Genomic DNA, 20,060 nt, shown 5'->3' on the forward strand with positions numbered 1-20,060 from the left:
AAAAAAAATAGACATAAAATATGTCTAAATACCCGCGCTGCTTATGCATACGACACAGGAAGTAACGTCAGGCCTAGATCTCAATCTAGTTAACTACAGCCATTATTTATGAGCGTACACCATCCATGTACTGTTAGATCAGCGGGATTTCTGCGTTCCAACACAACGAAGAAACTCGTCATTGACGGTTCCTCCAGCCAAAATGGCGCTATGTTTACGTCTCAGTTTAATCCTTTATTGTACTTAACATTCATGGCGAGATGCGGTGATTTTGTCGCTTGGGAAATAACCCGATGACCACTTCAGGTATAATTTAAGCGATCCACGAACCAAGCTGAAATAAGATTTAAAGGTTTGTATCTTATTTGATTGTTTTGTGTTGAAACAGAGCTAGCGGACAGGCCTGATTGTAGCTAGCATGGAAAGTGCAGGATGAAAGTAAGTTTTGTGCTGAGTGTTTATGTTAAAACAAGAATTAAACGTAAAGATGCACAAACTGTTGAAAGCGAAAAATCAACTTTTACTGTCTGACTGTTTTCTTGCTACCTTCCCGTTTAAATGCTGTGCAAATAACGGAGATCTGTTGTTATAAACGTCCCCCAGCAGCATAAAGGATGCAAGCTGAAGCTACAGACTCTGCCCTCAGAGAGGGCATCGAGTCTTTGGACGTGAAGGACTCCGAGAAACCGGCTGCAGACAAAGAGGATGAGAGCACAGCTGAGCAACAGGACACAGAGATGACAGCTGCCACTGAGGAGGAAGACTCTGCTGCTAAGGATGAAGCAGGTAACTCATTTAGAAGCAAAATATTCAGCTTCTACACGCGATAGACTAACAAAACATAAGATCAAGATCTTAAAAGTGTGGTGTGCATTTGACTTTAGACTCTACTGCCCTATAGCAGGATTTACGGATTTATAACCATTATTTTAATAGAACCAACAATTTACTGCAATTGCAGCTGACAGTCTTTTGATTCTACAAAGTCATACTTGTGCAGACTGAAGTAGTTTTTATATAGTTTATTTATATATATATAATTTTATTATTTCACAAAATGGCTCAAGTTTAATTAGCCTGGATGGAGACAACTGCAAATTGCAATTTTCATGTGTTCCCATATATATGTATGTATGTATGTTTAGATCTGGAGTTTGAAACAATGTTTTGTTTAAGACTAGTAGTTCTCAGTCCTGCTCCTCAGGATCCCACTGCTCTGCATATTTTAGGTAATTTCCTGCAGCTACATGCCCCATTTTAAATTAACAGGCATCTGCAGAACTTGTTGGCGTGTTAAGGAGATCATTTGACACAATTTCCAAGCACCAGAGACAATAATCCACACTAATATGTCCTAGATGACATCACCAGTTGTTGGCAATCACTGCTAATCCACCTCATCTGCTTTCGCTGCTTCTCTTTAAATCTCTGCCTGTTTGTGTGGTTCGAAACTCGAGCAGAGAGAGTCGTTGCAGTAGGAGATATGATTCTTGTTTGTTATAATCATGCATCCATAAAACCTACTTTTCTACAGGACATATTTTCCTGTGGGGTTTTATTAGTAAAATCTCTTGAAAACACTGTATTGCTATTCAAAAATTTATAAATGTGTGTTGGTCTGTCACATAAAGCCCCAAAAGAAATACAAAGTCATTTTAAACATGGGTTGAAGGATTATGAGCCTTTGCCAAAGTATAGATAGCATTTTAATAACAATTGAAGTCAACATAGATACTTGATTGTGATATAAAGTGGCACCGGATGCCTGGAAAATACACGATACTGCCCCTTTAAGACAACAGGAGAAATAAGGATTTATATGAAAAGTAATATATTGTATTTATTCCATCTTTAACTTTCTCAGATGAGAACACGGATGCAGCGGAAGAGGAGATACAGAAAGCTGAAAGTCAAGCGGACACCATCGGGGACGCTGAGGATGGGAAGCAGGCTGCGGTGGCGGGCGACGACGACTGGGAGCTTCCGTACAGCGACGAGGAAATGGAGGACCCCAAAAACTGGATGCCTGCGCCGACTGAGATTAAAAGACTCTATGAGGTCCTAGCTAAAGGGGAGATGCTGGAGCTGAACTTTGTACCCCTCCCCAGACGGCCTCCAACACCGGAACGCACCCCGACGCCTGAGAGGAACGACGAAGAAGAAGCAGAAAGAGAAAGGGAGAGGCTGGAGAGAGAGCGGAAGTTAGTACCACCTCTGCTTCCTGTTATATCTGACGGGTTACTTCTTGTGGGGATGGAATCAATCAATTGTCAAGTAATGGTTTGTTAAATCAAAATTTAACAAATTTAGATTTATTTGTTATTAGCAAATTTAGATCAATTTGCTAATAACCACTTAGATCAGTGTTTCTCAACCCTGGTCCTCACCGCCCCCCTGTCCTGCATGTTTGAGGCATTTCTCTTCTGCCACACACCTGAATGGTATCTCTGGGTGATTAACAGTTGAATCAGCTGTTCTGGAATAGAGGCACATCTAAAACATGCAGAGCAGGGGGACGGTGAGGACCAGGGTTGAGAAACACTTAGATCATCTTTCAGTGTTGTAGTTTGGCTGCCATCCAGCAGAGGGCGCCACTGGTCATCGTTAAGCAAACAGATCCAAAGATGGCAACCGTAGACAAACAGAAAATAAAAACGGACCAAAAACAATAAGAGTCCGGTGTGGGATGCAAAATGCACTTTATGCGGTTCTGTTTTGAAATATAAACTCTTGAAGTTCCTTAAATTAACAGAAAAATTGTAACAGACACCAATAAGTACAGTTGGTTTTGACCGCTGTTGCGAGTTAAAGCACTTAGTGAAGTTTTAACATTTCTTCAATCACAGAAAGTACTCCTGTATAAATATTTCTGTTCAAAGGGAATTAAGTGTTCCTCATATTTTCATTTTTAATTTTTCTATTCTGCAACCTAAAGGTTCCTGTTTTATCATATTGAATAAATGTCAAAATTTAATAATGTGAGAAAACCACAACTTTGTTTATTCAATCAGTGTCTGGCACAAAATAATATAAAATTTAGTTATGGTGTTTTTAAATTCAGCATTAGTTAAAATGTTGCCTTTAATGTTATGGTCAGCAAGAGAACACTCCAGTTTTTAAGAATATGGATGCTTATCAATTAAATGTTTTTCATTTTTTAGGCCTCCAACTCCAACTGAGTTTGACTTTGATGAGGAACAAATGCAAAGCACACCGAAAAACTCCTTCCTCAGCAGACGCAGAACACCAGGTGAAATAAAAAAAAAATCCACAGCAAAGACGAGAAAAACAGTCATTTGAGAAAATAACCAGTTTTACCCTCTTTTCTCCTGCAGGATCTTCCGGCCGCTCCTCCGTAAAGCGAGAAGCTCGCCTAGACAAAGTGCTGTCGGACATGAAGCGTCACCGGAAAATCGAGGAGCACATTTTGCGCACGGGGCGAGACCTGTTCAAGAGCGAGAAGAAGCTGGAGGAGGCGCTCTCCCCGAACAGCCAGAAGGAGCGAGAGAAGGAGAGGGAACGGGACAGCAACCCCAACACCATCTTCTCCCCGAGACAGAGGAGATACTAGCCAATTCACTGAGGAAGACTTGACCGAGAGCTTCTCCAGGCTCTCAGGAAACTGAATAATTTCTAATGTACAAAGTTTTGTAAGGGTTTTTTGTGTGTTTTGTATGAAGATAATAAACATTTTAAACTGCTTTTTGACTTATTGTAACCAGAATGAAGATTTCAGGTGAATGTTATTTGTATTTTCCCAGATGATTAAGACAATCTGGACAGCCTGACTTGTAAAACCTGAGGGCCAACATAAATGGTCTTCTTTTAGCCGCCATCCAGCAGAGGGCGCTATTAGTCATCAGCCGGAGCCGTTGATATAGAAGTAAAAATGGCGGCGATATCCTGAAACGGGAGTTACATTCCCGAGTTCGGTGTGGGATGAAAAGTGTATTTTATGCGGTTCTGTTTTGAAACAAACACTCGGGAAAACTCCATAAGTTATTACATTAATAGTGTTCATTCAGCATCAAATTCTCATTCAGAAATTACTGATGTTACGAAAGATCAGAAAAATTACGAAAATAGTTGTAGTCCTAAATTACACACATTTGAAACCTTGTTTTAAAAAGTTTAATTAGCAAATTTTTTATGCATTTCTGACATTGCATAAACAAGCTTGTGAGTTTAAGCTTGCTTATACAGTGTGCCAATATTTTTATCAGTTTAATCAATTGTCAGAATAATTGATTACTAAAATAATCGCTAGTTCCAGCCGTAAATTACATACGTTTGAAACCTTATCTAAAAAAGTAATTTCAATCCAGACTGATTAAAAAAGGGTAATTTAATTGTTTGCATATTAATGTATTTCTAATATTGTATTAAGAGATTAAATGAAAAATTTGCAGAATGTCTTTTTTTTTTTACAAATTAGTCATCTAACAATCATTAGTTGCAGCTTAGGGGAGATTTACAGGATGCCAAAAGTGCCAAAACAAAAGAAGAAGAAACGACTCAACACAAGCTCAGGACAGAAAGAAGTATATTTTAGCTAAGTTCGAGTAACAATACAGCCTTCACATAAGGCTCAGAAGCATAGAGTATATGTATGCATTAATATGCATTCAAATCCACAAACCAAATAAATAAATAAATAAATAATTACTTACAAATAAATAACAAGCATTTGTGGAATATACAGTACAGTAGCTGAAATGTTCCAATATTGTCAAGAAGCAGTACCTTTATGGATCCACGGAACGGGGGGGGAATGGATACTCAGTGTTCGACATGCCAACAGGGGTCCCAGCGATTCGGCACACCCCATCGCTACACGCTTTGATTTGTGTGTTTTTTTTAAAATGTTTTTCTTTTTTTTCTTAAAACCAATTCCCAGGACGCTGTAGCTGCATTACAGCAACATAAAGTGATAAAAAGAAGCCAGTTTGTTCATAGGTGGTTCATGGAACCAGAGGCTCAATGATCGGGGGCGTTCCACAAAGTCTGAAAAGATAAAAAAAAAAAGAAAAACAACCCCAAAAAAAACAAGAAAATAAGGACAGATGTGCTGTGTGTCAGTCCCTGCGAGGTAACTCTCCATTCTTGTTTCCCTTCACACATAAAGTCTCCTGACTAAGATTTAAAAATACTGAAATCTCGTGAATCCCTTTGTGAAATAGTCCTGCCAAGCAAACGGATAATTTAAGATCAACAGCAGCACCAAACTTATAAAGACAAAAACAAAAAGAAGAAGAAGAAGAAGCAGGAAGTGTGTATCTGTTTGTGGCAAAGTGGGATTTAAATGTGACACCAGTGAATGGAATGACATTAAAACTACACGGAAACAAGAAGCACAGCTAAAACCTTTCTGGGACGTTTGCACACACTAAGCTGTAAAACCAACTGCTTGATGCTTACTGTTCAATAAATCTGTGTAATAATAATAATAATAATAATAATAATCAGGTGCTAAAATATGTGAGAACATATTAGGCCTGTTATAGTTAAACAGGGAATTAGGAATATTACTCAGATTTTGGGATAAAACAGATAAAAAACATAATTTTTTCTGATGAAAGTGATAAATTGATGCTGAGCATCTAACAGAGCCGGACAAAAACTGAACGGGGCCCAAAGCTGAACTCTGGGGGCCCCGTTCCAGCTGAGCTCGTGACCCACCTGCCAGCACTAATTTAACATCCTGAGTTTCAACAACTGAATTTATGTTTTCATACTTGACGCTAATATTTATCCTTTATCGCTTTTCGACATTTAAGTAAGTAATAACAGTAAATTGGTAGGGGTGACATTTCTAACTATTTTAAAGCTGTCATTAAGAACATATTCATTCTTGGTCAACAAAACTGCAAATCTGAAGTTTTGATATCTATATTCAAGCACTCTTTGGGGCCCCCGGGTGGTTTGGAGGCACACTACACCACAGCTTCAAACCATTTAGATCAGGATGCATTGAATGTATATTAGAGGATGCATTATGTTTTAACATTATGACCATTGTAAATAGAAAAAAGGAGTATATTGCTGACAAAAAAAAAACCCAGAAATTTTTAGATGAATTAGTCAGAATTGTTCAAATTTTGAAAATTATTTGAGTTTCAAAAGTTAAAACATTTTCGAATTTTGAAACTCAAAATTCCAAGTTTTTCCTCAGAAATTTTTCAACTTTTGGAGATTTTTTGTTTGTTCTAGCAAATTATTAACTTTATTAACTAGATAAGTTATTATTAACTAGAGAAATTAAATTTCTTTAATTTCTCTAGAAAATTTCTGAGATTAATCTCAAAATTTCTGAATTTTCTGGCAGAAATGAACCTTTTTTTTTTTTCCCCATCTACAACAGTCGTAACAGATCGTCGTAAAAATATGTGGGTCACTGGGCAACAAGGACTAAAAATGGACGCCGCTGCTATAATGAAAAAGGTTTATTCCCTTTTCTTTGCAAATAAATTTCATGGCTGTAAAACTTCCTACAATTTTTATCCAAACTTCCCATATTTTGTAAGGATGCAGAAAAAACTTCTTTTTAACTGTAAGCTTTCATATTTTAAGGTTAGGATGTTTTAGATTGTTTTTGTTTTTTGTTTTTTTAGCTAAAATTAATTTAATTATCAAAGTGCTTTTAAGAACACTTTAAATTCCAGACATAAATATTTTTCCTCAGGATTATTTTTTCCCCAAGAAAAAGAAAATTATTTTAAATAGAAGCAAAATCTTTGGACATTTTAAATTGGTTACGTTTCCAGTTCAATGGTTTTCTTTGAAATGTCTTTAAATCATAATCTTTCTTCAGAGACTTTATCAAGTCATTCCTATTTTTTTTCGAAGGATGTTTTTTGGGAATAACAGTAAATTTGTAAATTCAGGAATTACACTAAAAGTTACCGTTTTCTTGTTAAGTGACATATTAAAGATGAATATTTCCCAGCTGTTACGACTTCCTTGATGTATTAGTTTTAATCTTTATCTGAGCAGAGTTCCCATCCCATTTTTTCCTCACTACAGCAGCGCTAACATGCAGCCAAATAAAAATAAATAAATTAATTAAATTAAATCAAATCCTTTCCTTCTTCACATAATACTGACATGGAAAAGACCATTTTACATCTGCTATGTACAACCTTCACATTTTGCTGTCTGACGAAAGCCTGTTTTCTGTCTCAAAGACTAAACTAAAATCGCAAATGAACCTGGAAGAGTGTGGGGGGGTAAGGCAGCAGAATACAGTATAATGACGTATCTCCCTTTAAAGACGAGTCAGTCTGCAGGTTGGTTACATTTTGTTAGAGTGACAGTGACTACATAGAGGATACAGATAAACACTAACAAGTCAAAATACTGCTTAGCTGGGTTTTTTTTTTCCTTTTTTGTTATTTTTTGAAGGTCTTCTTCGTTACTAAACTGAATCAGGCCTTTCATCTACAGCAAACATACTAACATACAATATAATACATTCCTATTTTCCTGCTCTTCCTATAATACGAGGCAGCGAGGACTGTATTTGATCTACATGAGGGGAAATGGCCACCTACACTTGCTAAATATCCAGGCAGGTTCCTCCCGGGTCAGTGCATGTTCCTATCCGTCACAGTGCCTGATGACATCTTAAATACTAAGGTGCCCTAAAGCTCCATTTGGTTCCTACAAACTACCAAGCTGAAGTACTTGAAGGTCAGCCACCGCTTCGTTTTAGCCGTTTGCTGGCTCTGAAACACTTCAGCGTGATTTTAGAAGTTTTACTTTTTGCTTTCCTTCCTGTTTACATACTCATTGGTACATTCGCCTTCCTCCCCCCCACGCCGCTGCTCCTCCTCCTCCTCCTCCTGCCTCCTCCTCTCAGTGGGTGGTCAGCTCTGGCTCTGTGGAGCGCGCGCTGTAGCCGTTAGCGGGCTGCGGCAGCGCGTTGCTGTCTGCCGGGTGCTCCTTGGCGTCGGCGGAGGGCGCGCGCGGCCGCTGGGAGCGCGACGCGCCGGTGAATAATCGCAGAGCGCCCCGGCAGATGAGGGAGAACCAGTAGAGCTGGGGCGCCATGAGCAGGGCGGCGCCGACGTTACAGTGCCAGGGTACCGTCAGGGGAACCATGTGGAAGGGGATCGATGCGTACCTGAACCCAACGAGAGACAGAAGCAGAACGTTAGCATTCTGTTTTATTTTAAGATGCCAAACGCGGTCAGAAGAGCCTGAGATGAACTCATCAAGGGCATGAACGGTCAGAAAGAGTTTTGGCTTTTAATGTTTAGTCTTTATTATTCATTCATCAATTAGTGCACACAAAACAAACACTACAGACTAAAACACACATTGATTGACAAAAAACACAAATTCAACCCCAATTATAGTTTGACGCTGCTGTGTATTGTGCCTCCAAGCCACCAGAGGGCGCCGAAGAGTTCTGACAGAGGTAAAAACTTTAGGTTTGCCGTGTTGTTGACCATGAACAAAAATACTCTAAAGGTTTATGAAGAGAACAAACAATAAGAAACTAAAAATTAAAAATAAAAACAAATAAGTACACATTAAAATGGATACATTTAAGACAAAAATCAAATAGAAAAAAACAAGTAATGACAGAACAAAAATGGGACCGTTTGGATTAGGACACATTTTTATTAATTTTTTTAATTTTGGCAGTTATTATTATTATTCTTTTCTCTAATATTCCTTGTTTTGATTAATCCAATATATAATATTTTCCCTCAAAATTCTGACTTTAATCTGATGAGACCAAAAGTCATAATTCTGAGGGGGAAAAAAACATCACAATTCTGAGATTAAATTGTGATATTTTTTATTCTTAAGTCAGAATCAGAGAAAAAATGTCAAACTCTGAGATGAAAAGTCAGAATTTTTATTGTTTTCAGTGGCCTTAATCCTCTCCCGTGGTTGTATGACCTTGAAAAACGCTGGTCTAAATAAATGATTAGAATCTCCAGATCGGTGACCTTCATGCCCATGATGAGCCCGGAAAACTTCTGACTGCGATTTCAGAGGTTGGTGACCGCCAGCTCAGACGACAGAACGGAGAAGGAAAAAGAGAGACATACCTTCCATAGACGTAGTAGAGGTAAGGGAAGAGTAGGACTCGAAAGATGAAAAAAGTGACCAGCATAAGAGCCCCATTCACTTTGTGCAGCAGAGTGTGTTGCTGTTTGTACTGAGAGTGGGAAAAAAACAGAGGGAGAAAGGAAATGCAAGAGGTACAAGCCGACAAGGTTAATAATCTGAATGTTATATCCATCATTCTAACACTGTTAGGTTTTACTCTATTTGCTCAGAGTGATTATGGGATGGCAGGAGAGCACAAGGACATATATTTCTGGTCAGAAGCTGTTTGTTTTCTACAGGAGGAAGGTGGATCGTTTTAGTTTGTATAACTTTCTCACTTTAGCTGAATTTAGGTGTTTTCAAACCAAAAATCTCTGTTTTGTTGTTTAGTGATAAAAATAATCGCCGGATGTAACATGGAGCTTTTAATACCAAATCTTTTTCTGCAGTTTGATTTTGCACTGCCAGGGGGCGCTGTGGTTCTGCTGCTGCAGGTTTTACTAACATTGACCTAAACTACTGTGATCCGCTTTTGTTAGCAGATTAAAGAAAAATTATTTGTGTTTTTTACGGTTCCCATCAATTTTTTTGTGAAACTTGCAAACAGATTTTTCTGTTCTTCGTCTTTCTTGTCCATTTGTAAAATAAATATACAAAAGGTTGAAACAGAAAACAACATTTACAGCCCAAATGAGGAAGACATTAATAACATTAATCCTAATATTTCCTCTTAAAAAATGATAACTGGGCTGCAATTTTTAGCACTTTAACTCCTTCTATGATTTTGTTTGATGTAAAGTTTTCTGTTTGTAGTTTTGCTTGATTTCTGTAAAACATTTCCAATCATATTATGATCTTAAATGTCCTTAAAAAGGCAGTTTGTAGCATAATGTATTGATAAAACGAAGCATTAATCAATTAAAATATGATTAAATAGCTATCTCTGCATTTGATGAGTACGTTTAAAAATGTAATTAACCTCCAAATCAACTTCTTTATCGCTAAAAACTATGTAAATAGGTTATTTAGGGTTCTGTATTTATGCTATGTGCGAATTTTGACACTTTTGTGTAAATTTGTTTAGCTTGACAATGTTTTGCCTAAAACAACCTCAGTATTTGAGTGAATTGGATGGCTTATTAAAGTATCGATTCTCAATCAGAAAATTAAAACAAAATAAAAGCAATTTTGTAAACTCAGAATGACGAAACGTGCAGCAGTGCAAAAACAAAAGAAAAAAAAGACACTCATTTATTGATTTTGCAAAACATTAAAAACAGCAACATGGTCCGAAAGCACCTAAACATAAGCTGAATGCCTGGGTCTAATACCTCCGCTGGGCTAACCTCCAAACAGACACTGAAACATTGCAAACACACAAACACAAACCTGAACAGATGCAGATGTGTTGCAATTCATACAATGTGTATCCAAGCACACTGTCAGCAATTAAAGAGTGACATTTAACAGTCTGTTTGTAAACATCTGACAGCATGAACGAGCTGCATGCTGGGGATGACCGGAAATATACGCTCTCCAATTAATTAAAAAAGAGAAATAAAAGTGTAAATTAAGACTTTAGTCAGTGCCATGCACATGCGATGATGATCTGAATTTGTGTCAACATCAAGACTCACCTGGATGAGTATTTTTCCTAAGCAGACGGACGGAGTGCTGAGCTCAGCCATGAACATTATGCCCTGGAAATAGTCGCCCTTTCCTTGTCGCCAAAACTAAAAAAACAAAACATTCAATACTTCAATAACAAATTCAGTTACATTTAGAATATGTTGTTACTTGTTTTAGAGTAACCGGCTCCGCTGGTCATCCTGAAGCGGAGCCGGTGATACAGGATTAAAGATGGCGGCCAAACAAGGACGGGAAAGAGAAACGGTCCAAACAGAGTCCGGGTCGAGACGCAAAACGCACTTAATGCGGTTCTGTTGTGAAATATAAACACTCGACAAGCTGAAATTTAACGCTTTATTCAGCCGAGTTACATGAGCAGCGTCAACTTCTCAGTAAGAGGTTCCTGGTGTGCAGTGGTGGGAAGTATACTTAAGTACAATTTTCATGTATCTGTACTTTACTTAAGTAGATTTAATAATGGATACTTTCTACTTTTACTCCACTACATTTTACAGTAAGTATCTGTACTTTCTACTTCACTACATTTCTACAAAACCGTCGCGTTACTCGTTACATCCACGTCGCGTTGCGCTTTTTGTCCGTTAAAATGTGACGTTCAGGGTCTTAAGGTGGCGCCGTAAAATCCAAGCAATAACGTGACTTAGTGTCTGTTGTCACCCATCGCCTCCACCTTTACTCGCACGCGAGCTCCAGACATGCGCAGTGGTTTCCTCTGAGCGAGAAGAAGTCTGTCTGATCGTCAGTAATATAATAGCGCTGCATAAATCATAAGATATGGCGACATGTAAAATCAGCAGCGCTTCGCTTTCACAGATGGTGGGACTTGGTCCAACTTTTAGCGTCACTTGGAAGGAAAGCTTAAAGAAAGGTAAGATCTGTGGATGTGATGCTAGCAAAGCTAGCTGTACAGAGACACACATGGTGCATCTGCGATGAAAAAAAGTTGTGCGATGAATTATTGTGTGGAGATGTTGACCAAGGTGTTGCAAATATGGGACAACGCTGTGACCAAAGTGCAATATTGTGATATGACATTCAGGAAGATCCGATTCTTCTGGACGGATCTTTACTGATTAAATTTATTTCAGCTCTAAGTATTTAATATCTAGGTGTTTTATGGGAATGTGGATCTTTCAGATGAATTTGTGAAGCAATTTTGATAGGTAAAACTTAATTTTTTGTCACGTAGCGCAGGGTGGTGGTCTTGACTACAACTCTGCTACTGGCTCCTCGGTTGCATGTCCTCCCCCCCACACCTTCTTTCCATCCCCTTTCTGTTGGATTTCTTTAAAAATAAAAGCCACTAGTGGCAAAAAAAGTGAAGTTCATGCTAAGTTAGGACAGGAGACAAGATGTTTCCATCCCTGAAATTATGATGGATAGAATCACATATCTAAGTCTAAACTATGTTACAGAGTAAACACAATAAAAACATGCTTTATCTGTGGCATTGTTCATTAAAATGGCACATTTCTAATGTATTAAAATTAAATACGATCAATTCACTTAATGATATTGTATTAGCGATTCAGCAAGTACTTTTACTTTTAATACTTAAGTATTTTAAAAAGCCAGTACTTTTTTACTTTTACTTAAGTACAAATGTTAATGTGGTAGTTTTACTTTTACTTGAGTACATTTTTGTCTGTGTATTTGTACTTTTACTTAAGTAAATTGCTGGTGTGCTACGAAGGCAGAAAGTTTTGATATTCCTCCTTCATTCGTTCTTTCTGCTCCTCGGCGGTTACGTGTTTCATTAATCTTTTATTTCTGAATTCAGAAACGTGAGCGGTTCCTCTTTTGTTATATTTTATAAATATCTCTTGGTTTAATAACCACAGCCTGTACTTCATATAGCTGAAACACTGATCAAATATGATATTTTTTTTAATTTAGAAACATTTAGCCTTTTATGTTGCGGAAAGACTTGATACAAGAGAAAACTCAGGTTTTTAAGAAAATGGCTGTTCAAATTAATTATTAGTCGAGTGATAAGATGAATCAACTTTAGATTAACTCATTAATAACTTGCATCCATGCTAAAGGGGGATAGATTACCCAGATATTGGGTCAACATATTTTTCCCAAGAGTAAAAACTAGCCGTCCAAGAAATTACTCAAGTAAGAGTAAAAAAATATTTGGTAAAAAGTCTACTGAAGTACTGAGTACCTCTAAATTACCAATCATTTAATATTTAACAATTACATCATCAGATGGACCAAAATATAAAGTTTAGTGGAAATGTTGGTATGGTGTTTGTTTTTCATTCAGTGGGTAGAAAATCCAGAAATTTTACTCGAGAGAAGAGAAACTTCATAATAAAATTATTCAATTAAAAGTAAAATTACTCCTAAATTTTTTCAAAAAAGTTATTAAAGTAAATGTAACTATTTACTACCCATCTCTGCAGTTACAACAGAAAGAGCGACATGTGACAGTTACCACAGACACGGGGAAGCAGACGGTGACCATGACAACGTGGTGCAGCACCATGAGGAACTCGCGACGCAGGTAGCTCCTCACTGCTGAGCGCATGTGTTGGGGGGCCGCCAAGGCCTCCTCGTGACCTTTCACCCGCAGCTTGTACCAGTAGCACATGAACATGGCGTAGATGTCGTAGACGAAGTAGGGGACAGCAAACATGATGTAGGTGCTTGTGAGCCAGTGCCTGCGCAGAAAGGAAGAGATGACGGTTTTTAAATCAAGGCAGTGATTTTATTTAAAGTTGATGATATTATTATTATCAGCAGTACGACTTACTGGTCCTCAATTATGTCCTTACAGGAAGATGCAATGATGTAGCCAGCTGAAGAAGCCATGACTGCCTGAATTGATGATACCAACCTGAGAGTGAGCACGGAAAAGCAAAAGATAAATCAGAAAAGCTGTTTATTTCCTCCCCATTTCTTTATGTTGTAACCAGGGTTGTAATAGTTTAGAGCACGTGTCAAACTCGAGGCCCAGGGGCCAAATCTGGCCCTCCGTAGGTTTTTATCTGGCCCTCTAGAATCCACATTACATCAATAAGTCAACAGGTTTTTACAAATTCGGAAAATTCATCCAAAATCAACAGATCCCCATGTTTTCTGACTTTACTGAAAATTTTCTCAAAATTGGCCAAAAAACTTTGGGTTTAAGTGACTGCTGCCTCAGCCTTACTTGATGTCAAGTCATAGTCTGTGATCAATGCGCCGATTAATAAACAGTCACATTTAGCATTACACATACATTAGCACAAATATAAAACTTCCTTACAAATATTTCTAAATTAGCACCACAAAATCTGTTATTTTGATTGCCCAAAAAAACACAAAAATCTGGAGGGACTGACCAGTGTGAAAAGATGTTCAATAATATTTAATTTTAGGAAACACTTATTGAATGCTCGCTACATTCTGGCACAACCGGCCCTTTAAGAACATTCAGATTTTTGATTTGGCCCAAAATGAAAATGAGTTCAACACCCCTGGTTCAGAGGTTTTTACTTTAGTTTTATTCAGTTAGTTTTATTTAGTTTGCTATGTTAGTATTCGTTAAGTATTGTTTAGTTTTTGTTGTACTGTTAGTTTTTTTAATACTTTGGTTAATTATTAGGTGCAGAATTCAAAAAAGTTAAATTATTAGGTATTCTTGCTGAATATTCAGCAGAAGATACCATTTTCAAATAATGTGTTCAATTATTGTTGAACAACAGCTGACTGGCATTCTGGACATCCATAACTTGCTTTGAAATGATTGAGCAAACAAATTTCAAAGAATCACTTCAGATCTTGATTACCAGAAGCTTTATTCTTAATAAAATTACTTTTTTCCTCTGAATTTTAAGACATTCTGGAAAAATTATGTTTCTATTCTGACTGCATTCTCTTCGTTAAATAAAAATCCTCAGTCTGGCCCCAACACTCACAGAAAGGAATGATTGAAATAAAATCCACTTGTTAAAAATATTTTGTCATTTATAATAGTTTTTTTTCTTTTTTTCTTTTGGTTTAAAAACAAACTTGGATCTGCAATGGAAAAAAATAGATTTTATTTTTAAGCCGGCTCTACGTGAAAGTAACAAAGGTTCAGGAAGAACACTGTTCCCGTTACCACGTTACATATAAACGTGTTGGAAGGTTTTGCGGAAGTCCGACCTGGCCGATACGATGACCGCATCTCCTTCGCTCCATCTCAGTGCTGGGATGGACTTCAGGCATTGTTTGGACAGAAGGAAAAGGCCTGGGAAGAACACGGAGCCAGCAGCCAAGATGGTCAGCATGGTCCCTGGCGATCTGTCTTAGGAGGCAAGAAGTTCGGCAGACAATCTGGTCCTTGAGATCTGTCGCTCTCTGTCCTCTCTGAAAAACACACAGAGAGGATGAGTTAACACCAATCGCTCACAAAAACAACAAAAAACCCAAGTGTTTACATTTGGCTGCGCTCACAAAGATAAGAGGAAGGAACACGCTATCATAGTCCAACACACGTGGCTGTACGTTAAGCTAACCTCACTGATGAGACACAGAAATACAGGTCTGCATTACATTACCAAAAAGGATCACTTAATCGATAACATCAAAATCCTGCAAGTGTTTTATATTTTTGGAGTAAATTGTGGCTACAACCAGGAGAAATCAGTGCTCCTGGTTTTCAGACAAGCCTAATTTACAGGTTTTTTTTTTTTTAAGTTTAAATATTAAAGCATAATAAAACAGGTCCTGACTTAAGTGGGTTCATACAAACAAACAAAACTCCCAAAACCTATTATAATGTGGGAAAATAGACAAATCTTAAATTCTGACAATTTGTTAAAATATCTGAAAATATTGTTTTAAAAAAAAATACTGTTTTTGAAATTGTGAAACATACTGAGCTAAGTGAATGTTAACCCCAAGGTCAGATCATAAAATATTCAGATATATTAAGTCTCTGTTAGCATATGGCAAGTTAGCATTAGCCTAATACAACAGGAATAAAACTGAAGAACGGTTAACTTGGAAATCTGTTTCACCTAAGAACATCAGAACAGAATGACAGCTTGCAAGGTCACAAGATGAGAGTAAAGACATAAAAATGGCAAAAAAGAACATTGGATAATATTTTTTTTAAAATGTCACATTAGGATCATTTTTACAACTGGGAGCAGCTGATTAGCATCTGAAAAGCTCAAAAAACATCTGAACTACAACCCCAGAGTGCAGAACCATAAAATAATAATCATATCCCCTACTCCAACATTTCTCTGCCTGGCTTTCTGACCAAAAACCCAATAAAGAGAAAAAGAGAAGCAGCAAAAGCAAATGAGGTGGATTAGCAGAGCTTGCCAACAACCAATGGTGTCATTCAGGACAAGTTGCTGAGGAATATCATCTCAGCTGTGTAGATATTGAACTGTTAGCGTCTCATTAGACTGTCACACAGAAACAATCTTCAGTCAGAGGCCTCTTCAGATTGGTGGCAAGACTGACTGCTACTGGAGATCCTTCTTGCCCACATCACCATCCAAAAAGACACTTTAAAGAAACTTGGATGAGTTGCAAGAATATTTAAATTCCCTTTGGGATAAATAAAATATTTTTAGACACTCAATACCAAACTAGATGGTTTAAAAATGGACGAAATTATGTATTCTGAAAGAACAATAATCCCAAACGTACCAAAACTGGTTGTCAGATAAACAGGATATTACAAGGCTTATTGAATGGGTCTCATCTTACGAGTACTGGAAACTTGTAGACTGTGCTTATGAGAATCAGTATGCGTTATTGGCCAAGATTATATGTACAAACAGGGAATGCGCTTGTGCTTATTTTGCCAGGTCACTGCCAAAAAAACAATCGAGTTAAATAAACTCCACCCTTTGTGCCAAGAAGAGGCAGAATATTACGCCAGAAGCTTGCTGGTTGCTGCAAAAGGCGTGTGGGTGAGGACCAACTTGCTAAAAGTCTTAGAACCAAATAACAGAGTTGGATGTATGTAAACCACAGAAGAAAAAGAAATCTTGGGGGACTATAAGCCCAGCATTAGCATTCTGTAGACTGCCACTGGTTTTCCTGACGAGACAAAACAAAAGCAACAAGTATGATTTCCATATCAAGACTAGAGACAATAGAGCAAAGATATTTTGCAAAAACAGGATCGAACAAAAGTTATCACATCTCTCAAGATTTAGAAAACAATAAACAAGAGCTGCAAAAATAATTTTTTTTCTGATGCAAAAATGATTCCTTCAGTTCTTTCTACCCTCTAATTGAAGAAAACTTTCAGCTTCTAATGTTGGTAAAATGTTCTACAGTTAAATGAAATGTATGCATTCAAATACCTAAATTAATGTCAACAATGATTGATTTAAATGTTGAATCCTGACCTAAACTTTAGTATACTTAAATGCTTTTTTCTTTTTATTGCCCAAAAATCAACATAATTTGAAGTTATAAACAGTAGTTTAACCTATAAGAATAAAAATACAGCGCCTCAGTGACACAGATGTAAAATAATAAAGTCTGTGCGTCGTCCTCCATCATCCACCTGATACTACGGGGAGCATTTACCAGCTTCCTATCTACCCCATTACAAATATTGCAGTTTGCTTACACTACACTGGCTGACTCATTAAAAAAGAAAAAGTTCAAGTCCATTAGCAAAATGCGCAATGCGCTATTTTTTTTTTTAAATCGTCGAAAAATATTGACATTAGACGAGAGAGCCGGAGCTCATTGTTCCTGCAGGAAAAACGTTAGTGTCACCTGTCTGTCTGGGAGGTGAAGCTTTATCGCAAACTAAAAATGGTAACACGTTAACGTGCGTCGAGAATAGCTAGATTTGTATTTTAATATATTTTATGGGTGGGGGAGCTAACAAACTAAACTGGGAGAATAAAAAAGGCAGATAAAAACTCGTGGAGTTACGCTAACTTAGCTGTGCGCTGCGTGTTCTTTTTAAACAAATTGACCAGCTAGTGAGGCTAACCTGCGCCAGAAGGATACGAACAAGTCAGCAACAAATTAATTCAATAAAAAACATTGACGTTTCATTGACAATGTCAGAAAGCATGCTCCGTCATCAACATAACGAACCGGTTAACATTAAAATGACCGATTGTCTGCGCTGTTGAATCACCTGCTAACAATGACGATGCTACGACCGTTAGCGATTAGCCGAGTTAGCCACGATGTTGTTGGGGGACCCATTAATGCAAACACAGCTGAGGTTGTTTTAATAAAAATAACTCATAAATACAATTTCATTTCTTTTAATGTTTGTGGATATTTAATTACAGATGATATCATGGCATTTAAATGTTCTTTATTAGCTTGTTTGTTTGTAGCAGCCAGCTGCCGCAGTTAAGCCAATAACCCTAGCTAGCACATCGGGAGTTTTGAGCATGTTCTGAATAAATATGAAACATTTACACAGCGGCTCTGCAGAGTCCAGTCAGCGTCCAGCCGAAGGTCGTGTCCTGCGGGAAGCGTTTAAAGATATCCCAGGGGTCTCGGCCTCGATGCTCCGCATGTTTTATGTGGCCGCTTGAATGTTTGAAGGATAGCGGCGAGCTAACGCGAGCTAGCAGCAACTTTGATCAAAATCTCCGTGAGGTTAGCCCGATGGCAACTGATGCGAGAACCAGGCGGCGCAAACACTCAGCGTTATCTAACGGAAACACGTTAAACCCGACTTAAAGAGGAAGCTGCGCTCTGATGCAGCTGTATGGTTAGCGGATGCTGTCGCTATGTCATCCTCTCTCTGTCTCCCCACATCACACCAGAGATGCTGCTGCTGCCTCAGCCTCCCAGATGCAGCGTTGACTCAACACTGCTGCGCCAGCAGCCAGTTCCTACAGGTCTATGACGAGAAACGTGCACCAGTCACACATCTGCGTTTTTATGTAGGAAACAAGAGACATGTTGAATGGACTGGAGGCATAATCTGTTTACAAAATTCAGTTTATTCCCAGAGAATATCTGTTTGCAAAGGAAGCATTTAGGCATTATATTCGGGCACAAATAACCCTGTTATTGATTTATTTTTTAATTATGTAAGCATGTATTTAACAGGAAGTTTTACACAATTTCTTGTGCTTGAAGAGTTTATAAATGGTACAGTGCTTTTACAGCTGTGCGTGTGATTATTCAGATGATTAGGCGAGTAACTGCATTAGAAAAAATGCTTTTCATTTAACCATTTAAGCCTTTTTTGTACAATATTTGAAATTTAATCAAAATGTGCAGATGAAAAAATAATTGAGCTCTTTTTTAAATAAAAAAAATAAACATTTCATTGCAAGAATACATAGGTCTCATATGACATTACACTTCTGGGAAATTTGTAGCTGACAGCCATCTTGGTAGGCATCTGTAACATGACAGTTGCTATGGAATTGCTATGACAAGAATAAACAAGCCAATTAGAACTACCTCTCAACTCATTCCTATCTAATTAATAAATAACATACGTACATCATAACCATTAATTACTTAGTCACAGTTTTTGAGGACTCTAGTTACTTTTAGTTGGTCTCAAAGCTTTGAGCTGCGCTTGCCTACCAAGATGGCGGTTCAGAGGCACGGATCCCTTCCAGTTCAGACTTGCGGGAACTATTATTCCTTGTGTACATTTATCTGGAACAAACTTCCAGAAAACTGCAAAACAGCTGGAACACGAGACTAAATCCCACCTGTCTAAAAGTTGGTTTTTAACCATAATAAACGAAACACTGACCAACATTTTGATGCTTAACTGAAGCATGAAACTTGATGAAACTTGGCAAAATATATTTACTAATTTTCTCAACTGTTGACTGTCTTCTATGACTTGTAATTTTTTTTTATGATGTAAAGCACTTTGAACTGCCTTGTTGCTCAAATGTGCTATACAAATAAACTTTATTGATCAATTGATAATTTGTAGCAAAGGTTGCATGTGCAGCTAAAAAGCACTTCTATTATCCACATATGAAAAGCTCTATGATGGTGTGTTAGGGCCGTTGCTGATAGGGAAAAATTAATACGTTTCACCAAAAAAAAAAACCCAGACATTTTTAGATTAATCTAGAGATTTTTTTTTAGAAAAAACAATGAAACTGAAGGAGTTCAAAAAGTCACAAATTTTCTAGAAAAGAATTCATCGTTTTAGATGTCAGGCATTTTCCAGAAAAAAAAAAAAGGAAATTCCTGAGTTTCAAAAGTTTAACATTTTCAACTTTAAAACTAAAACATTCCTATGTTTTTTCTTGAAAATTTCTGAGATTCATTTGAAATTTTCAGATTTTTTTCTTGCAAAGTTTTGACTTTTGGAGCTCTGAAATTTTCTTCAGTTTTTTTCTAGAAAATTTTGGGGTGAAATTATAAGAATCTACCAACAATGG

At 37.4% G+C, this 20,060-nt stretch overlaps 2 protein-coding genes across 4 annotated transcripts; one reads left to right on the top strand and one right to left on the bottom strand.

Annotated features, from left to right (window-relative positions):
• The first annotated feature begins 113 nt into the window (after positions 1-113).
• Positions 114-3,701, top strand: pagr1 (PAXIP1 associated glutamate-rich protein 1). 3 transcript variants are annotated; one of them, XM_014998519.2, is made up of 5 exons: positions 114-352; positions 607-786; positions 1,865-2,201; positions 3,162-3,250; positions 3,336-3,701. In XM_014998519.2, exons 2-5 carry the CDS (start codon positions 615-617, stop codon positions 3,569-3,571), a joined length of 834 nt encoding a protein of 277 aa, XP_014854005.1. In that variant the 5' UTR covers positions 114-352; positions 607-614; the 3' UTR covers positions 3,572-3,701. The 3 variants fall into 3 exon arrangements, with proteins under 3 accessions (XP_014854005.1, XP_014854004.1, XP_087857050.1); XM_014998518.2 differs by having other exon boundaries at positions 115-352; positions 604-786; XM_088000924.1 differs by lacking the exon at positions 114-352 and adding an exon at positions 418-438 and having other exon boundaries at positions 604-786.
• Positions 3,702-4,526: 825 nt separating this feature from the next.
• tlcd3bb (TLC domain containing 3Bb) lies at positions 4,527-18,554 on the bottom strand. The gene is made up of 7 exons (XM_014998517.2): positions 18,109-18,554; positions 14,851-15,054; positions 13,475-13,558; positions 13,157-13,382; positions 10,701-10,796; positions 9,063-9,172; positions 4,527-8,122 (listed from the first exon to the last, which is right to left on the bottom strand). The coding sequence occupies exons 2-7, from the start codon at positions 14,973-14,975 to the stop codon at positions 7,855-7,857; spliced, it is 909 nt and encodes a 302-aa protein (XP_014854003.1). The 5' UTR covers positions 14,976-15,054; positions 18,109-18,554; the 3' UTR covers positions 4,527-7,854.
• Positions 18,555-20,060: the final 1,506 nt, after the last annotated feature.

The sequence above is a fragment of the Poecilia mexicana genome, unplaced genomic scaffold (assembly GCF_051168715.1).
Source record: "Poecilia mexicana isolate PSO_F unplaced genomic scaffold, ASM5116871v1 scaffold_19, whole genome shotgun sequence".
NCBI lineage: Eukaryota > Metazoa > Chordata > Actinopteri > Cyprinodontiformes > Poeciliidae > Poecilia > Poecilia mexicana.

Coding starts and splice junctions, on each gene's coding strand:
- pagr1 (XM_014998519.2), top strand. CDS start 615: ATGCAAGCTGAAGCTACAGACTCTGCCCTCAGAGAGGGCATCGAGTCT. Junction 2,202..3,161: donor AGGCTGGAGAGAGAGCGGAA/GTTAGTACCACC, acceptor TTCATTTTTTAG/GCCTCCAACTCCAACTGAGT. Junction 3,251..3,335: donor CAGCAGACGCAGAACACCAG/GTGAAATAAAAA, acceptor TTTCTCCTGCAG/GATCTTCCGGCCGCTCCTCC.
- tlcd3bb (XM_014998517.2), bottom strand. CDS start 14,975: ATGCTGACCATCTTGGCTGCTGGCTCCGTGTTCTTCCCAGGCCTTTTC. Junction 9,173..10,700: donor TAGGAAAAATACTCATCCAG/GTGAGTCTTGAT, acceptor TCCCACTCTCAG/TACAAACAGCAACACACTCT. Junction 8,123..9,062: donor CTCTACTACGTCTATGGAAG/GTATGTCTCTCT, acceptor CGTTGGGTTCAG/GTACGCATCGATCCCCTTCC.